Source organism: Bos indicus, chromosome 3 (genome assembly GCF_029378745.1).
Source record: "Bos indicus isolate NIAB-ARS_2022 breed Sahiwal x Tharparkar chromosome 3, NIAB-ARS_B.indTharparkar_mat_pri_1.0, whole genome shotgun sequence".
In the NCBI taxonomy this organism is placed as follows: Eukaryota; Metazoa; Chordata; class Mammalia; order Artiodactyla; family Bovidae; genus Bos; species Bos indicus.
The window spans coordinates 106205759-106223278 of NC_091762.1; the positions used below are offsets into that span (position 1 = coordinate 106205759).

Sequence of the window (17520 nt, forward strand, 5' to 3'; positions counted from 1 at the left end):
CACGACCCCATGGACTGCAGCCTACCAGGCTCCTCTGTCCATGGGATTTTCCAGGCAAGAGTACTGGAGTGGGGTGCCATTGCCTTCTCCAAAAGACACTGTTAAGAGAGTAAAAAGACAAGCCACAGCCTAGGAAAATACATGCCAACAAGCCATGGCTTGGCTGCTCCTGGGGCCATCTAGTAATGTAGGCCTTCTCTTTCCTGTTAATGTCTCACCCAGTTTTCCCTTGAAGTTCTTGATAGTGTCTTGTGTGAGTTTACCAACAGTTCTGTCCACAGCGTGTGGCTGACACTATGTCGTTTTGCCTCAGTTCATCCTTGTCATGATCTGCTCTCCCTGAGCTGGTAGTGAGCACCTTAGGCTCTCTTCATGCCCACCCTCAGCACAGTGGAATCTGTATCAGTCAAGGGTGTTCCCTCCAGAGATACCAAGTGAACCAGTGACAGAATGTGTGTAACTTAAACGTGATACAAATCACCACCTCCAATCTGTCTACCCTTTGCCATCTAAGCCACAACATTTAAAAAAGCAAAAAACAAGAATATATTAAATAAAGGGCTTGGGTCCAGAAACACACACACACTCCTCTCGAAACTCAACAACACGAAAACAATCCAATTTTTTCAAGTCGGCAAATGAGTTGAAAAGATACATTTCCAAAGAAGATATATGGTTGGTAAATAAGCAGGTGAAAAGACACCCAACAAAAGTCACTAGGGAAATACAAATAAGAACCACAATGAGCTGCCACTAATTTTAGGATGGCTAAAACTATAAGAAAAAGACTGGCTACGCCATGTGCTGATCAGGAAGTGGAAAACTAGAACTCTCATACATTGTTGTTAGGAATGTAAAACGATACTACTCTGAAAAACCTGACACGTGACCCAGCCATTCATTTACCCAAGAGAAAGAGAAAGCATTTGTTCACACAAAGACTTACACATGAATGTTCATAACAGCTTTGTTTGTATTAGCCAGAAACTGGAAACAAGCTGAATGGCCAACAGGTGAATGGACAAACAAATCATAATAAAGCCATACAAAGAATACTCAGCAATAAAAGGAATTAATTATTAATATATACAACATAAAAGAATTTCAAAATAAGTATACTGGCTGAAAAAACACAAAAAGAGACTGTATAGGTTTTTTATGTAAAATTCTAAAAATGGAATATAATCTATAATCTAATCTATAGAGAAAGCAGCGTAACTGAGTGAGGATGGAAAGTTATTATGGAAGGAAAGTAAGAAAGAGGAAATACAATGGGAGTAGAAAGAAAGTTCTAGGAGTGATGGGTATATTCATTATTTTGACTGTGGTTTCATGGGTATAAAAATATGCCAAAGCTTATCAAGTTTTAAATATGAGAGGTTTACTGTATATCAATTATACCTCAGTAAAGCTATTTTTAAGAAAAGACAATGGTCCACAAAATGTACAAAACCATTAAAAAAATTTTTAATAAGTTTTACATTTTAATTGTCAGATTTACTATTTTCACTGCAATAAAATGTAAAAATTCTGCACATAAAGGTAATACAAAAAGTGAAAAGATAAACCGAAGACAATATAATTCTGACATAATGACCAACATACAATTCACGTCTAGAATATACTTTCATAAAACCTGTTAAGAAAAAGACAATCCAAATGAAAAATGAGCAGAAAATGGGAAAAGATAACTCGCAAAAGAGGAAATCTGAATAGCAATAAATGTAACCAAAAAGATAAGCAACTCTTCACATGAGAAAAACAAAAACCCACAATAATATAGCACAGTCCACCCACCAGAATGGCTAAAATTAAACTGTCTGACTATACCAAGTATCAGCAAGAATACAGGCCTATAGTAACTTTCAAACACTGATAACTGCATAAACTGCTACAAGTACTGTGGAGAATAACTTGGAAGTATTTATTATAGTTGAAGATAGGCCTATGTATGAACCCAGGAATTCCACTCAAAAGCATATACCCTGAAAGAAATTCTTGCATCCATATATAAATATACAAAGAAAAGATGTCTACCCCAGCAGTTAATGTAAATGCCTCCAAATCCATTAATAAAAGAATGAACTGTGATATGTTTACATAATGAAATACTACATCATGAATGTATCAAAAAATGAATGTTATCAAAACTATATATACCAAAAAGTATACATATAACTATATAACTCTTAGTATTCAAAAAGCTTCAGAAGAATGCATGTCCATGCCTTCGTGCTAAGTCACTTCAGTATGACTCTTTGTGACCCTGTGGACTGTAGCCTGCTAGGTTCCTCTGTCCATGGGATTCTCCAGGCCAAGAATACTAGTTGGTTGCCATGCCCTCCTCCAGGGGATCTTCCCAATCCAGGGACCAAACCCACATCTCTTACACCTCCTGCATTGGCAGGTGAGTTCTTTACCACTAGTGTTATATAGTGCATCATTTAAGCAAAGCTGGAAAACATAAGAAATAATACTATACATTATATTAAAATTCACAAAGTAAAGAGATGCCAGAGAAACATTAAATAGCAAAACCAGGATGACAAAACCAGGATGGGAGGTAGACAATCTCTGACATGGCATACACAGGTAGCTTCAATTATTTCTGAGGTTGTGTTTATTTTAGCATTATGCACTTTACTACTTGTACGCTGGAAATACTTGTTTTGGAAAGTAGCATATCCTTCAAAATTTTGCGCAAAACTGATTTTCAACCTAGATTCCTATACCCAGCTTAGCTAACCCAAAAGAGAGGGGAAACCTCCTCAGGAACTACTGGAGAGTAACTCACCCCCCAAATAGGGGAGTATAGCAAGTCAAAGGCATGAGGGCCAGAAAACAGGATCTAACAAGGGAAAAAAGCAAAGACAAGTACTGAAACAACATATGATAAAATGAAAATTAATTTAAAAGGGTGGCATAAGTACAAACCATACAAAAACACAAGAAATACAAAGGGAATGTTCCACTTATTCTTCACTGAAATGCAACAAATGATAACACTTTAGTAACTGTGTTTCAAACTTTTTCCATTTATCACTGCTTTATAAAATAGTATATTATAGTTTTCTAACATTTTTTATAAAAAACAACAAATCCTGGATAACCTTTCAAATCAATACATACAGCACTATCTTTTTGCCTGTTGTTTTTTTTTTTTTTTTAAGTTTTATTAAAGTACAAAGGAGATAGAGAAAGCTTCTGACATAGATATCAGAAGGGGATAGAAAGAGTATCCCTTTTTGCCTGTTTAAATTTGAAAAAAAAAACCCTGAAATACACCAAAAAGGAAAATTCACACATAATCCTACTACTTTAAAGTTCTCTATGCCATAAAGAAGTAAAAGATCACTCCTGTGTTCCACCTAACTCTATTCCTACTCTCTATGGCCAAATAACCCTGATAAATACAATTTGGTATGTCTTGGTACATACGCCTTATATACATAAACAAAAGCTTTCTGATTCTTTGTAATAATCTCCTGAGCTCAAATATTTTATAGCTCTGGGATGTTCAAGGGGTACTTGTTTTTTTGGCATTTTCAAACCTAAAATAAAAAAGCCCTCATCCATTTCAAGATGGATTTCTGGCATTCCTGCTTTCCCTTAAATTAGTGGGTTTTTTTCTCTTCTCATACACTTGCTTCAAATTTTGTTTGGCAATGAAGATGATTATAGAAAAGTGGCATGGAAATTCATTTCTATGGTCTACACCAACTGGAAGGCGAGATAATGCTGTTTACTCAAAACATTTATGTTTTAAATTATTGCATAATAGTTAGGCAAGGAAATTGTTTTCCTTACTTTCCTGTTACCTAAGGACAAACTAGTTGGAAGGTGGATAAATACATATGACCATCAAACACTGACTACTGGTCTACTGTAACAATAAGCAAATGCAATAGGAAAAAATGTTTAATATTTATCTTCTCCACTAGACAATAAGCTCACTGTAGACCAGAACCCTGAATAGAACGTAGCAGGTATTTTACAATGATTTGCTTTTTGATTCTTTGCCAAGTTATTAAAGATCTAACTTATTTTTTTTTACAATTTTTAAAAAAATATTTTACTTTATATTGGAGTGGAGAAGGCAATGGCACCCCACTCCAGTACTCTTGCCTGGAAAATCCCATGGACAGAGGAGCCTGGTAGGCTGCAGTCCATGAGGTCACTAAGAGTTGGACACGACTGAGCGACTTCACTTTCACTTTTCACTTTCATGCATTGGAGAAGGAAATGGCAACCCACTCCAGTGTTCTTGCCTGGAGAATCCCAGGGACGGGGTAGCCTGGTGGGCTGCCGTCTTTGGGGTTGCACAGACTTGGACACGACTGAAGCGACTTAGCAGCAGCAGCAGCAGCAGCATATTGGAGTATCACGGATTAGCAATGTTGTGATAGTTTCAGGTGGACACCAAAGAGACTCAGCCATACACATAGATGTACCCATTCTCCCTCCAACTCCCCTCCTATCCAGGCTGCCACATAACACTGAGCAGAATTCCCTGTGCTATACAGCGGGTCCTTGTTGGCTACTCATTTTAAATATAACTGACAACTTATTTTTGAAGTTTGATTAAGACAGTTTTTCAGATACATATCTTTGATTAATATGCCTATATACCAAAACAAATTCAAACTAAGGAGATTTAATTTCAAATTCTCACTGCATCACTTCATGGCAAACAGATGAGGAAAAAGTGGAAACAGTGTCAGATTTTATTTTCTTGGCCCCAAAATCACTGTGGATGGTGACTTCAGCCATGAAATTAAAAGACGCCTGCTCCTTGGAAGAAAAGCTATGACAAACCTAGACAGTATATTCAAAAGCAGAGGCATCACTTTGCAGACAAAGGTCTGTATAGTCAAAGCTATAGTTTTTCCAGTAATTATGTAGGGATATGACGGCCCTCAATCTTTCCCAGCATCAGGGACTTTTTAATTACTCCCTATTTTATAGACAGGAATACAGAGGCACAGCAAAGGTTAAGGTCACGAAAGGATCGGAATGAGGATTTAAAATGAAACCTCTTAACTTCAAATGTACGTTCCTGTGTATGTTCTCCATTTCATTAGACGATAAAACATGACTGACCAAACATGATGTTTTACCCATACTTACTTTTAGAACTTCATGGGATAATCTGTCTTAGGTTTAACATTCTCATTAACCAAGTCCTTTAAACATCAGAATCAAGATTTCACTATGAAGGAAGAGCCAAATAAGGATAGTGAGCATAACAACGAATGTAAACAATTTCAGCTCAAATTAGTCGAGTAGCTTCCACTGGGACGGCCATCTACCCTAGAGGGATAAATGATAACCCATCAAGGGGCAGAAATATAATACGGAACCTTTTGTTTAGTTGCACTATGTCTTCGTTGCTGCATGTGAGCTTTCTCTAGTTGCAGCGAGCAAGGGGCTGGTCTCTGTTGTGGTATGTGGACTTCTCACTGGGGTGGCTTCTCCTGCTTCAGAGTACAGGCTCTAGGTGTGCGGCCTTTGGCAGTTGTGGCACACAGCATCAGCAGTTGTGGCTCGAAAGCTCTAGAATCTAGGTTCAACAGTTGTGGTCCATGGGCTTACTTGCTCCTCGGCATGTGAAATCTTCCCAGATCAGGGATCAAACCTGTGTCCCGTGCCCTGGCAGGTGCATTCTTACATAAGCACCACCACGGAAGTTCAATATTGAAACTTTTATTCAAATTAGTTTTTAAAACCTCACCCTTTTTATACTTCTGTGTTTGCTTGTACTTTATATATTGGTATTGCTTTAAAATTTTTAATATTCATTTATTTCAATAAGGATGCACAAGGCAAATGTTTGGAGATGACTTAGAAAAATAATCTTTAGCAAATGTTTCCCAATAGAATTATTTACTTTTGAAGGAGAATCACATCTAAAAGGTCATCTCATTTAAGTAGCAATTTGAAGCCCCATAACAAACTGATTTGGCTCAAGGTAATACATCCATTCAGTGGAACTTTATTTGAAAATGTATAAAGATAACAACACAGAAAAAAAGTTAGCTAATGAAAAGCACGAGGGTCTTTCCATTGATTCAGCTATGAATTAGTCTTTCTAAAGATTCCCAAATCTCCCCCAAATAGAAATGATCAATAAATGTTTGTTGGAAATGAGTACACTGACAAATCTCTCACAAAAATCACTAAATTGTATCATACATTGCAACGGCCTCAGGTTAGGCCACAACTAACTCTACAGTATGTTCTGCTTCTTGAGAATCTCAAACAGCATGGAATCCTAAGGTTACAAGGTCACACTGAATAATTAGACACAATCAAATTTTAATGACTTTTAACTAATAACATTTTCAAATAGAGGCATGTTTAAAAAGTAAAGACAAATCTCACAGGGGGAAAAAGTAAATACCTAATACACATGAAAAAATACACAAATGTTGTTAACTTAATAGTGTAATAGCAATTATCTGCCACAACCAGATGGGCAAGTATTAATAAGTTCAGTAGTATCAGAAATGGCAAGGCCAGTATCTATCAAAATTCTAAAAAACATTCTCTTTAGTCCAGTATTGTAATTTCAATTCCAGAAATTCCTGATATGGATTTAAATAACTGGTGCTTAATGTTTAAGGTTATTCACTTCAATATTATTTGTGATAACAACAAAAAAGAACACAAATGACTTAATTGTGGGGTACTGATAGAGAAAATTGTCCTGATACAGAAAATTGTCCTCAATATAGTAAATTAAAATGCAAATTTCGGAAGAGTGTATATTTTCATTTTTGAAAATACACGAGACACTGTTAACTTCTCTGCCAAGTGACTGGAGGAACTGAAGGCAGAAGAGGGCTTTTACTTTTCCCTTAAACTTTTCTGTAACTTTATATACTCTGCCATGAGCATTGCTTTTATAGTTAAAAAAATTTTTTCAATTAAGAGTATTGGGACTTCCCTGATGGTCCTGTGGCTAAGACTCCACGTTCCAATGCAGGGGGTCTGGGTCCGATCCCTGGTCAGAGAACTAGATCCCACATGCTACAACTAAAGATATCAAGATGTCACAACTACGACTCAGCACAGTCAAATGAATAATTTTTTTTTAAGTGTTGACGGTTTTGCTACCTGCACAATTTAAAATTGATGCAGTTTTCAATGGAATACCAAGAAGTTATTTTTTAAATATAGTCAATATGCATGTCTTCCACATGAAAAGATATCTACATTAAATGAAATAAGCAAGTTTTAGTATATAAACTTGACACTATTTTTTTTTTGGACACTATTTTTTAAAGACAGTACATATCATACAAAAAAATTCTGTAAGTATATGAATGAATGATGAAAATGAAAAATATTTTAGTGTATTGTAACTTTTAATTCCCAAAATGTTATCTAAAGAAAATGTAGCACTGAGATATAGAGGTTTGTGATAGCTTTCATCTTTACTTTCTTTTCTTTTACATTATTCTACTTTTTTACAATTAGAATGTGTTTATGAGTTAAACAGTGAGACTGCATGGTACTTTCACTTTCTGCTTTATGCATTTATATGTCTTGTCTTAAACTTCTAGAAAGAGCATGCATCAGTCTGGAGTCACAAAAAAACAAAAAATAAGTATTCAGTTTTATTACCTTAAGATATCTTATATACCTTAAACATATAAATATACATATACATGAAAAAAGAAAATGAAATCACAAATTAAAATACACCTATTTTATACAATCATTCATCATAAAAATACAATTCCCAAGCTAAGTCATTTATTCTATCATACCTGGCAGTAATTCTTACAAGTGTCCATATTAAAAGGCATTACTGTTCTGGCTAATGTGGCACACTCAGGTTATCTCTTTGGGAGTAAAAATACGTTAAAACCAAATAAAAGTCAGCACAATCAGCTACTAGATCCCCCCCAAAAAAGGACAAGAAAAGGCCTCGAAAAAACACATTGAGAAATCAGTATAGCACAAAAGTGAGGAGAAACAGATAAATACATCAGTATTAATAGTTTCCAAGCTAGCTGTGCTGCAGAAATACAGGAAAACCTAGATGAATAAACTGCAATTCATTCTCAATTTCCAAAAAAGTTATAATACATTAAAATATTGTTCATTTGGGGACAATAAGTATAATCTAAAAACTACAAAAACTTTGGAGGGAAATTTTTTTTATACAAAGCTCACAGTCGTTTAGGCTGAAACCAAGAATCAAAACTCAGTGGTGTGCAGAAACATAAGGCAATCAACTCTTCACCATAGTGATTTGCTTTACTATAATGAAAGAGGCCTGGCATGCTGTGATTCATGGGGTCGCAAAGTCGGACACGACTGAGCGACTGAACTGAACTGAATGAAAGCAAAACATGTGATTTGGGGGCTGATACAAGGTTTAGAACATGGCAAAATGTTTTATAGACAGCCTTATCTTAGCAAATGTTATACTAAACTTAAATGTCTTTCTAGGCATCACAGTGTGTCTTCTATTTTTTAAAAAAGCATTTCTCCAAACATCATCCCAACTTACATAAACACAGAATCCTTATTTCATGAAGTACTTATGAATACATGTATTTCATGGAGCAAGCATAATTTAGGAAATGCTGATTAAAAAAGAACAGCACAGGCTCTGGAGTCAGACTTCACCACAGCTGTGTGATCTTGGGAAAGTTACATAATTTCCCTGAGTCTCAGTTTTCTATCTGTAAAAGGAAAATACCACCACTTACCCAAGTGCCTGGCACACAAAAAGATGCTCAACAAATTAAATATCTATTTTTTCACATGGTTTCCATGTTGGCCTATGTCAGCAATGAAAGTTTCAGGAATCTACTTTTTTATATCAACTTGCAATCTATGTTTGGGTTTTCTAATATGGTGTCAATCATATCCAAAATAAATACTTCAATCTAAATAAACCTTGCTGAAAAATTCATTACTTTAAATGTTTGTGGAATATAAGAAACCAGGGGAAGTTCTTAGAAAATGTAAACAAAATTAAAACGAGATTCTACTTTTAGTTAATCAAAATACAAGAACAGTAAGACCTGATCCCTACTGGAAGCAGCATGACCTTCTTGACAAAAAAAGTTCTTATTTCTTGATTAAGATAGGTTAAAACTCACTTGTTACTCTCAAGAAGTCTAGTCAAGGATTTATGGAAGGAAGGAGACAAAGGATCAACAAATACTGACTGAGTAGCTACTAAAGGCCAGGGACTAATATAGGTAGGGTAAACAAAACAATCAACACCCTCCTGCTGCTTACAGTCCAAGTGGGCATACAGACAAAGAGACGTATCAGACAGGAGTCAGTGACTCAAAGAACTATAAAGGAGTGTTAGGGAGTCAAAAGAGGATGGGGATGAGCTGCTTCAGATAAGACAGTCAAGGGAGACCTCTGGGACAGGCGACAGGCGTCTAGAACAAATGAAAACAAATATTTTTTTGGTCTGCGAATGCCTTTGCAGTCTTGAAATAAGTGATGTTTTCTGTTTAGATTTTTTACTAACGTGGTTCAGGAGAGCATGATCCACTGGTAGGCACAGAAGTCACTAGAGGCCACAGTATAAGAGACTAGGTGATACCACAGTAAACGACAGCACCCAAAGCTCCCACTGCTTCACAGATCACATTTACAATAATGTTTTGGTTACATGCACTAAAAAACTAGCTTTTCTGATTATAACTAACTGTTCTCTAGTTCCTATATAGATATCTCCCAAGAGAAGCCAGCACAAGAAGAAAAGCTAATGCATTTAATAAAAATCCTTTAAATAATTGAAAGAAGCGAAAATAAAAAGATATTGCTCAAGAGTCTTCATGGCCACCAACCTCAAGGAGTTTGGAAGACTGATCCTTGCTATCTCAGCATCTCCAAGTCATGTGTGCTCAGTCCTGTCTGACTCTTTGCGACCCCATGGACCGCAGCCCGCCAAGCTCCTCTGTCCATGGGATTTTCCAGGCAAGAATACTGGAATGGGCTGCCGTTTCATACTCCAGGGGATCTTCCTAACCCAGGGATCGAACCCGAGTCTCCTGAGTCTCCTGCATTGGCAGGCATATACTTTACCACTGAGCCATCTGGGAAGCCCTAGCATCTTACTCAATACTACATCATGTCTCCTATTTGCCCCCTCCATCAACTCTAGCCCTCATTTCACACATGTAAATCTGTACCTTAACATGAATGTAAGCCAAATTGACAAGTAATGTCTCTAAAATCGCCTATCCTGTTTCTTCACAGTAATTTCCTGTGGTAAATCTGCCTTTTAACATACCAGATTTTACATTAGGTGTTCCTACAAAATTTATTCAACAAATTAGTTCTGTGGGCCAGGCATTGTATTAATTTCTAGGTACCAAGAATAAAACAAAGACTTATTGGCTTACTAGTCAATACAAGAAATAAACATGGAAAAAAAAATTCAGGTACCATGCTGATGTACAAGATGCTACTGGAGTACATATTCTAAGGGGAACAGTCACCTCATTCTATCTAATGAAATCAGAAAATGTTTGAAAAAGCTTATTACTTGAGCCAGGTATTCAAGGATAGATAAGCAGATGAGTTAAGGGAGGACCCTAGGATTAATCAAGCAGACTTAGAAATGAACACTGAGGTGAAGATAGACAAAAAAAGAGAGAGAGAGAGTTGGGTGTAAGGGGTGGAACAGTCCAGACCCTAAAAAGCTTTCCTTGCCAGGTTAATAAGTGTGAATTTTATCTTGGCTTTGGGGCAAAAAAAAAAAAAAAAAGGAAGAATTTTAGTGAATACAGTGACCAACAAGATCATGTTTATAATTTAGAAGGAACACCAAAATGGACTGTAGGTAAGGTCACTTGGAAGGCAAGGAAGATTAGTGAAGAGATGTAAAAGGACATTATGAAGCCTGAACTAAGACCATGACAGCAAGAAAAAGAGTTAAAACCAAACAGGTATATGCAATCTCCCAGAATCAAGATTGCTGGGAGAAATATCAATAACCTCAGATATGCTGATGACACCACCCTTACAGCAGAAAGTAAAGAGGAATTAAAGAGCTTATTGACGAAGGTAAAAGAAGAGAGTGGAAAAGCTGGCTTAAAACTCAACATTCAAAGAACTAAGAATATGGCATCTGGTCCAATCACTTCATGGCAAATAGATGGGGAAACAAAGGAAACAGTGACAGACTTTATTTTCTTGGGCTCCAAAAATCACTGCAGATGGTGACTGCAGCCACGAAATAAAAAGACACTTGCTCCTTGGAAGGAAAGCTATGACGAACCTAGATAGCATATTAAAAAGCAGAGACATTACTTTGCCGACAAAAGTCTGTCTAGTCAAAGCTATGGTTTTTCCAGTGGTCATGTATGGATGTGAGAGCTGGACCATAAAGAAGGCTCAGCGCACAACTGATGCTTTCAAACTGTGGTGTTGGGGAAGACTCGAGAGTCCCTTGGACAGCAAGGAGGTCAAACCAGTCCATCCTAAAGGAAATCAACCCTGAATATTCATTGGAAGGACTGATGCTGAAGCTGCAGCTCCAATACTTTGGCCACCTGATGCAAAGGGCCCACTCATTAGAAAAGACCTGGATGCTGGGAAAGATAGAAGAGAGGAGGAGAAGGGGACGACAGAGGACTAGATGGTTGGATGGCATCACTGACTCAATGGACCTGAGTTTGAGCAAGCTCTGGAAGATGGTGAAGGACAGGGAAGCCTGGTGTGCTGCAGTCCGCAGGGTTGCAAAAAGTTGGACACAACTGAGCGACTGAACAACAGGTATATGCAAAGTGTCAAAAGAAAGCAAACAACTAAAAGGAAATCTATTAAAATCAAAGAAAGCGTCACAGATAAGGTGACATTTGCACAGGGCCCTAGAGAAGGAAAGTCAGCCATGCAGAAAATGTGAGAAAGGATAGAACAGCACGATGAGGGGGCTTCCCTGATAGCTTGGTTGGTAAAGAACCGCCTGCAATGCAGGAGACCCTGGTTCGATTCCTGGGTTGGGAAGATCCAACGGGAAGGGATAGGCTACCCATTCCAGTATTTTTAGGCTTCCCCTGTGGTTCAGCTGATAAAGGGAAAGGCTAAGCACTCCAGTATTCTGGCCTGGAGAATTCCATGGACTGTACAGTCCATGGGGTCACAAAGAGTTGGAAAGGACCAAGGGACTGTCACTTTCACTTTTCACAGCACAAAGAAAGGGAAAGACCTAAAAATGCTTGATGAGCTGAGTTCTTGTTAAAGTAGTAATGCCATCCTTTGTGGATCAGTCACCTGGGAAATACTTACTGAAGGCCTAAGGTGTGTTTTGGATCTGATGAATCCAATGACAATTAAGATCATCTTTCCAAAATAATGCACCTAAAAACTTGTAGGCACAATTTCAGTCACAGAGTAACTGAGCTCCCATACTTGGTCCATGGCATCCAAGTACAGTAATTCTGAGTAAGAGTAGAACTGGGGTGGTGGGACTGGCTACTTAAGAGCTGAAAAGTAAGCTGGGGGCAAGGCTGTTAGGACTTCTCATCCCAAGAAATCCGGATAACTCAGTTTTAGAGCCATTGGCTTTTTATAGAGATTGTTTTATCTAGTCCACACAACAATGTATTTACATAGAGAACAGTAAGTACTATTATTACATTTGCAAATGAGAAACTTCGGTTTAAAGAAAATTAACATGACCCAAGGTCACACAGCTAGTTTAAATGGTAAAGATGTTATAGAATGGCAATCTGACTTAGGCCTTTGGACCCAATCACTAATCTAGGGAAAACTGAAATATATTCAATACTCACCGAGTTAACATTTAAAAATCTACAAAGTCACTGTTAGTCCAAAACTGGTAGTGTCTCATAAACAAGGATTACTCATAAAGCTACTCTCAAAGTATAATCAATATACTTTGATTGATATATATTGGGCAGTATACTGCCCAATACTCTCAAAGTATAATCATTCACTCAATAATGTCAATTTTGTAAATGAAGTCTACTGTAAAAGTCTTCAAAATCTGTGTTACAAATACACCAACCAGTTGGAAAACTTCAGGAATCTGGGTTCCCAAAACATAGTAAGAACCTGAGAGGATATCATCAATTTTTCAGCAGAACAAAGAAAGACTGTTTTCTAGAGTTAATTTTATCCACAATGTCTGGCAGACAATGTTTTTAGAAAAGGAACTGAAGGAAAGGGGAAAGAAAAATCCACATCCAACTGTCACTGAATACAAATTTTCACTGACTACGACTTCATCTAAAAATCATTTTCTTAGTAACTATTACTTATGAAGTTTCATTTTGATCATCTTTACAAACTTCTGAAAATTGAAAACATGCCCAGAATGAAACAAGCTTCTCTATCCTTTCATATGCTAGTTTATTTCTTGATTTGGTGCAATTCCAAAGACAGAGCCATTTCTTTTAAGTGCTGCAAAAGCTAGAGGGAATATGGTCCCAGCCTGTTGCAGGTTCTACTTTGGGCACTCTAAGTCCCTAAGACAATATCTCTAACTTAAACACATGATAAAAATACCTTTTGTGGCAGTTAAGCATCCCCGAGAGCACAGATGAGGCCTTTATGATAATCTAACATCACTACTTCTCTTTACACATTCATTAGGTACTCCCTGCAGGACAGGTCCCTATTCCCAGCACTAAGTGCAATGTCAGGCACACACACAGTCAGTAGGTGAAAAAAATCTGACTCTGCCTTTCCAATGTGAAACCAAAAGCTATTCAACCAAATTTGGATGGTGAAATGATCCTACTTCATCATAAAATTAAAAAAAAATTCTGTATCTGATAAGAAAGGACACCCTAAGCTGACTGGGCTATGGGAAAAAATGTGCCAAAATAATGTGACAAATATTGTGAAGAATTGAAAATAAATTTTCTGCTCTATTTGTATAAAGCATTACAAGCAGATAAAGGTCAGAAAACAAAACATAATCTCACAGTCACATTTTGCCCAAGGTTATTAGCTAGAGCAAGTAAGCAGTAGAGTCACAATTAAGACCCAAATAACTCCCAATCCAATGTGCTTTCTATTACTGCATATTGTCACTGATACTTTTACTTTATTAGTGTAAAACACTGTTTCAAGAAAATTTCAGACCAAAAAAAAAATTCACTAAAAAAAAATTACAAAAATATTTTCTTTTAAAAATTCTTCTGTGCCCTCGCATCTTAAGTGTTGCAAAGACAATACATTAAAAAATCAGTCAAAATCAAATCTGCCAGTACTACACTTACAGCAATGTGTGTGTGTGTGTGTGTGTGTGTGTGTGTATTATTCTCTGACAAGCTTCAATTTGATTGGTTATATCCATTCCTCTGTGTGTGTGTGTGTGTGTGTGTGTGTTATTCTCTGACAAGCTTCAATTTGATTGGTTATATCCATTCCTGCTATCCTTCCAAGAAGACTACGAAAGCTTAGAAGGCTTATCCCAAACCAACAGTTCTTCTGCTCTCCTCCTCACTAATCCTGGTCCAATTAGTTCCCTCTTCTCCCAAAGCACTGTTTTCCTTCTCTTCACCATTAACACTACAATGCCACCTCCTTTTCCGATACTTAACAAGACTCATTTTCAACCCTTCAGGCACAGGGCCTTCTCAGGCCACTCCATCTAAATTGGCCTCTCCCAGTTACTTCTACGTATTGATATGTATTACAGTCTGCAGTTAACCTTTACGTTTATTTTTACTAGTAGACTGTCTTCCCAAAAGATGTCCCATGAGCCCCGCCCCCCTTTGTACAAGGTATCCTCTTCCATCATCACCAAAACTACATCAGCAATACTGTTATTTCTACTACCTCCTCCAAATGGTAAACTCATCAAGGGTAAATGCTGTCTGATTCATGTTTCCTCAGCACTTGGCAAAGTGTTTGGCACCATTCTATGGAGTCAGTAAAAGTTTGTAAATCTGTATAGTAAGAATGTTCATTGAGAGTGAAAATGCAGAGGACACCTTAGTACTTCACAGTTCAGGGTAAAGGCTGCAGGTTGTAGACAAACGAGTGATACAATGCATGGAAAAGATTCATTGGCAAGGACAAAATATATTCAAGAGGAGAAGCGCTTCTGGCTCAGCAGAGAGGAGGGAGAAAAGCAATCAATCAAGTCAATTTTTGATTCTCCTCCGGACCAACAGAGCAAATTGTCCCTCAAAATAATAACTTTGGCACACCGCAATTTATTCTGCACGCCCAACTACTCATTAAGAGCCCAAGTGCCAACACACTACGATTATTTTGCATTCTTTAAGGTGCACCAGGTGAGAAGCAGAGGGGTGCTTCCAAAACCTGATTAGAACAAGCAGAGGAAGAAATAATCATGGTACATCTTCAAATTTACAAAGAAAAATCGCGACGTGATCATGGAAAGAAAACTCAGCATACCAAGAAATATATAATCATAGGTTAGGACCCACTATGGCACAGAAATGGTCATAGAACTGCCAAAACAGACCACACTCCACATCTTTCCCAATCCTCTTCTACTCGAAGACCCGAATAACCATTGCAAGGATTAAGAGCCTCATTTCTGGCAGCACAATTCTCCAAAGAACATAGAAAAGGCGAAAGAACAGCTTTAATACCCTCCCCCCAAGGCAGCCAAAACCAAACAACCAACCAGCTCCACCATCCCTAAACAGAAAGCCCTAGACGCCTTTCAAAGCCAACTGTCATACCTTTGAGGGGCCCAAAAGACATTGACTCCAAAGATAAGTCTCTGGCCCCAACATATATCTCCGAATTATTTAGGAAAATCCAGGCATTCCAATTTGGACATCTGCACTCAAAAAAGGATCTCCTGGCAGAAAGGAGCAATCAATCTTTCAAGAGGCAATGGCGCTCCAACCACCCGGCTGGGGGACAGGCAACGACGACAGGGCACGGCCCTTCTAGGGAGCCGCCGGCGCCCTCCCAGCTCTCAGTCTGACCCAGCGCTACCCTCCCTGGCGGTGGCCAAAGTCGGGCACTTGGCGGAGGGGGGCCAGCGGTTGGGCTTTCGAACTGGGCCTTCCCGGCCCCGGGGGCGCGGCAAGACACAGAGGTGGCGCCTTTCAGTCCAGCCCCGGCAGCAGCAACGGATCCGGGGCCTCTTCCCCTGGTCTCCCCGCCCCGCCGCCCTCAGCCAGCCAGTCCGCCCCTCACCTGGCAGAAGCTCCGACAGTAGTTCAAAGATGAGACCTCCGACACCTCCTGCTCCCTCAGTTCTGTCTCCAGCTGCCACAGACAGGGTCGCAATCCGGAGGCTACCGGCGCCGGAGATGCGGGACTATGGCCCCGAGCCATGGACTCAGTCTCGGTTCCGTCTCCGGCTCCGGCTCCCACCGGAGCCTCAGCCCCAGCCCCGGCGGTGGCGGCGGCGTCTCCCTTTCCGTCCGCCATCTTCCCACGGCCCAGCAGCGCGTAGGCAACCAAGCCACGTGACTCAGACCTGGCCCCGCCCCCGGCCGACCGCGCGTGCTGACGCACTCAGGGGCGACTCAGGCGCCCGCTGGATTCCGTCATTGGAACTCTGGACGCTCCTCCCCTCCGCGGCCTCCTCTACAGGCTCCCTGGCAACCGCCTGGCAACAACTAACCAGAAGTTCCTGTCCACTGCCGTCTTTCCATTACTTTTGGAGTTACGGGGTCACTGAGATGGGACATACATTTAGACATAATCTATATATGAAAGAATGACGTTTGAGCTGCGATCTGAAGAACGAGAGAGATGTAGCCAGGAGAAGAGCCTTTTTAAAGGAAAGCATCCCCAATAGAAAATAATAATAATAAGCAAGGTTGTGGAGGTTGTGAGGTTGAAATGAAGACTACCTCATGGGAACGTGGTTTATAATACAGAGGGCATTATACGTCAGTAGCTAAAGGATGCGGAGAAGGCAATGGCAACCCACTCCAGTACTCTTGCCTGGAAAATCCCATGGACGGAGGAGCCTGGTAGGCTGCAGTCCATGGGGTCGATAAGAGTCAGACACGACTGAGCGACTTCACTTTCACTTTTCACTTTCATGCATTGAAGAAGGAAATGGCAACCCACTCCAGCGTTCTTGCCTGGAGAATCCCAGGGACCGGGGAGCCTGGTGGGCTGCAGTCTATGGGGTTGCACAGAGTTGGACACAACTGATGCGACTTAGCAGCAGCAGCTAAAGGATGAACTTTTCAATAAATGGCGCTGGAACATTTTTTTCCAAAAGGAAAAAAAATGGATTTTTACCTCAAACCATATCTAAAAATAAACACTGGATGGAGTAAAGGAAATATAAATATGATATCAAAATAGAGAAGAATTTCTTAAGATCCAAAAAGCACAAACCATAAGGGAAAATATTATTAGATTAAAACCGTTGATTCCGCAGTAACAAGTTTAAAAAGTTGGTGCATGATGACAACCCAAAGACTAGACAATATTCATTACATTTGTAAACATTAAAGAATTAATATCTGTCATGTGAGTGTATGTTCCTCGGTTCTTTGTCTCGTCACAACAAAGATTTGGAGCAACGGACATTAAAGCCCTTGGCGTGTCACA

At 39.0% G+C, this 17520-nt stretch overlaps 1 protein-coding gene across 1 annotated transcript in view; it reads right to left on the bottom strand.

Annotated features, from left to right (window-relative positions):
- Positions 1 to 16406, bottom strand: part of RLF (RLF zinc finger) — a 79510-nt gene extending 63104 nt beyond the window's left edge. Inside the window, exon 1 of the mRNA XM_019957745.2 lies at positions 16141 to 16406. Within this exon, the coding sequence (XP_019813304.2) occupies positions 16141 to 16377 (237 nt within the window). The 5' untranslated portion in view covers positions 16378 to 16406. The remainder of the gene's footprint in view (positions 1 to 16140) is intronic.
- Between the last annotated feature and the right edge of the window lie 1114 nt (positions 16407 to 17520).